Source organism: Hippocampus comes, unplaced genomic scaffold (genome assembly GCF_001891065.2).
Source record: "Hippocampus comes isolate QL1 unplaced genomic scaffold, H_comes_QL1_v1.1 scaffold37, whole genome shotgun sequence".
Lineage (NCBI taxonomy): Eukaryota > Metazoa > Chordata > Actinopteri > Syngnathiformes > Syngnathidae > Hippocampus > Hippocampus comes.
This window is the reverse complement of record NW_017805535.1, coordinates 2,048,004-2,050,737: the sequence shown is the minus strand read 5'-3', so window position 1 is coordinate 2,050,737 and position 2,734 is coordinate 2,048,004. Positions and strand designations below refer to the sequence as shown.

Below are 2,734 nucleotides of genomic sequence, written 5' to 3'. Positions count from 1 at the left end.
ATAATAGAAGAGATAACAGAAAATGGAGAAACGTAGTGACAATCTGGAGAAAAGTAGGTCGAAGATCGGCCAGGTTAACCTGCAGCTGAGGAGAAGTTATGATGTAATTTACATTTCAAAAACCAGAAGCCATTCATTTACGAATGTGATTGCACTTTAGATTTTAATGAGGCAAAATAACATGCTTTTTCTCTCAAATATATTGTTATAATCATTTTTTTTCAGATGTACTGTAATTATTTTCTGTATAAAAATTAATTTGGTGTTCAAAAAGTCTTTTTTCAAGCTTGAGTCTTGAAAAAGAGGGGGTCGTCTTATAATCAGGGCCGTTTTATATTCGGGCCAATACGGTAGTTCTACATGCAGTTCCTAATCCGAGTCCTTGTTATTCTTCTTCTTAAAACAAATTAAATCTCACACTTATGAATGTGTTTACTGCTCATTCCCTTTAGGAATTTTCAAGTTGTGTGCTACATTTTAAAAATTTATTCCCTGGAGATATGATACAAATGGAGAAAAAAATGTATTTGTAAACTGTTGGCCAAATATAAAATCATTCCTTTACTCCCGGCCCTCTGCTTACTGTACCTAATAAAGCTGACATCATTACATGTTGACGATAAAAGTGGATGAATTTGTGATGGTAATTGACTGACCATTAGAGTGTCACTTACAGTCAACATTCCAGCGAATATTCCTGGTGGAGAGTTTGAGTGAGTCGTTGATCCGTTCCAAAACAGTCTGCAGCTTCTGCTTCTGGGCGATCTCTGACTGCGTCACCTCCGCCACATTGAGTTTCTCACCTTCCAACTTTTCTGAAAGCCATCACAAGCATAAGGAATAACCGCGGCGAGCCACATGGACGAGCAAGAGCGAGCAAGCCACACGGACGAACGAGAGCATGGCGAGCCACACGGAGGAGCGAGTGCGAGCGAGCCACACGGACGAGCGATTGCAAGTGAACAACACTGACTCCACCCATCACTACCTGTTAAGGTAGGTTCCATTTTGCTTCCTTTTTTTCTCCACAGGCATCGGCGGCGGAGTCCCTGGCTGATCCCCTGCTCGAGGTGCCTTCGTTCATTGGATGATTCGTGGTAAGTATGGCTTCGTGCTCCACTTGCACTAATTGCATCCTTCTCACCCTGCTAAAGCGCCGTGTCCGTCAGCTACAGCAGAATAATGTGGTAGCCGCAGACGTGGCTGACACTTCAGTTAGCGTGGGTTGTAGTCAGCCATAAGCGGCCTGCTAATTGCAGTGAGCCTCCGTCTCGGTCTACTGGCTCCCTCACTTTTTGTTGCTGCTCTTGCTCCAGTGTTGTTTGTCTAGACCTCTCGATCTCGTCAAAGTCGTTCTTGATCCCTTAGTTCCACGTTTTGTAAATATCATCGTTTGGTCATTTGAACTTGCTTTTGTTTGTCGTGTTAATTGGACTCTTGTCATTTTGTTTGTATTCTCGGTATTCCATGACCTTGCCTTTATCAAGCGGCTTTTGTTGATTCCACGTTTTTCCCTAGGTCCTTGTGACTAGCGTTTTCTGTTTTTGGCCTTTGTTTCGTTTCGTTTCATTTGTTTATTGAACATAAAACACATACAGTAATAATTTGACAGAAAATAAAATAAAAATAATAATAAAAGGTAAAAAGGAAAGAGAAATCAGTCATCATTCAACACAGTTATTATGTTCAAGGGAGTAGGAAGAAGTAAGGAACTTATCTAGTCCTACCCCGTGTTATGTGTTTATGTCTAATAAATCATTTTTATATCAATCAGAAAAGAAAGAAAGTAAGAAGAAAGAAGTCTCCATTAAGGCTCATGCTTTACCCTTAACCGTGATATTTTTACAACTTTTGGTTTGTATCGGGATTTCATACATACATACCCTGGCACTCTTGTGTCAATTTTCTCTTGTATTCATAATGGATATTTCCATACCTTTCTTTATTTATCAACTTAGTTCTGATTTATCATTATATTTAATGTTTAGAATTTATCATTTTAACTCTGATTGATGTAGGTTGTTTGTACTATTTTTTTTTAAATTTGTTTTTGAACTCCTCAAGCGATTTACTCATTTTCAGGTCCGTTTCGAAATTATTCCACAGATTAACACCTTTGATAGATTTGTCAGTTTTGAATTTTAGATAATAAACATTTTTGTTATTGTATTTTGTCTGTGTCTGCATTTCTGGGATCCTAAACACTATTTGGTTAGTTTCTAACCTAACATCGAGCTTTGGAGAAGAACTACGGCTGAAGTTCAAATGTCACTGAGGAGGAGAGGTCTGACGGAAATCACACATTTCACTTCAATTACATTAAGTGTGTAAGCAAGGGAAGGCAAGTCTGGGCAATACTCCTGCTACTGTGCTAAGAACCCTATTTTTACTCTGACCATGGTAGTGCTTGTGATCCTGTGTGTGTTTGTTGTCCTGCTGTTATCTCTCTTGTTGCAGTCGCTTGCTGCACAGCAACATAGGTGTGTGAGTTGCACGTCTGTGTGTGAGTGAGAGACAGAGACGCTCTTGTTCAACTACAGGTACCAGTACATCGCTTGCTCTGCTCCAATACCTGACTACTTTACACAGTACAGTATTTCTGTCGATTGACTGAATTAAATGTACAGAGAGTAAAAGGTTGGCAGAAAGCACATCATGCAAATCCACGGCCAGCAAGTATCAAACCTCTGAATACCGTGTGTGTGTGTGTGTGTGTGTGTGTGTGTGTGTGTGG

General features: G+C 39.8%; 1 protein-coding gene across 1 annotated transcript in view; it reads right to left on the bottom strand.

Moving 5' to 3' along the window:
* Positions 1-2,734, bottom strand: part of LOC109520721 (alpha-parvin) — a 31,867-nt gene that overhangs the window by 20,086 nt on the left and 9,047 nt on the right. The window contains exon 3 of the mRNA XM_019878134.1: positions 675-815. Coding sequence (XP_019733693.1) covers positions 675-815 — 141 coding nt within the window. The remainder of the gene's footprint in view (positions 1-674; positions 816-2,734) is intronic.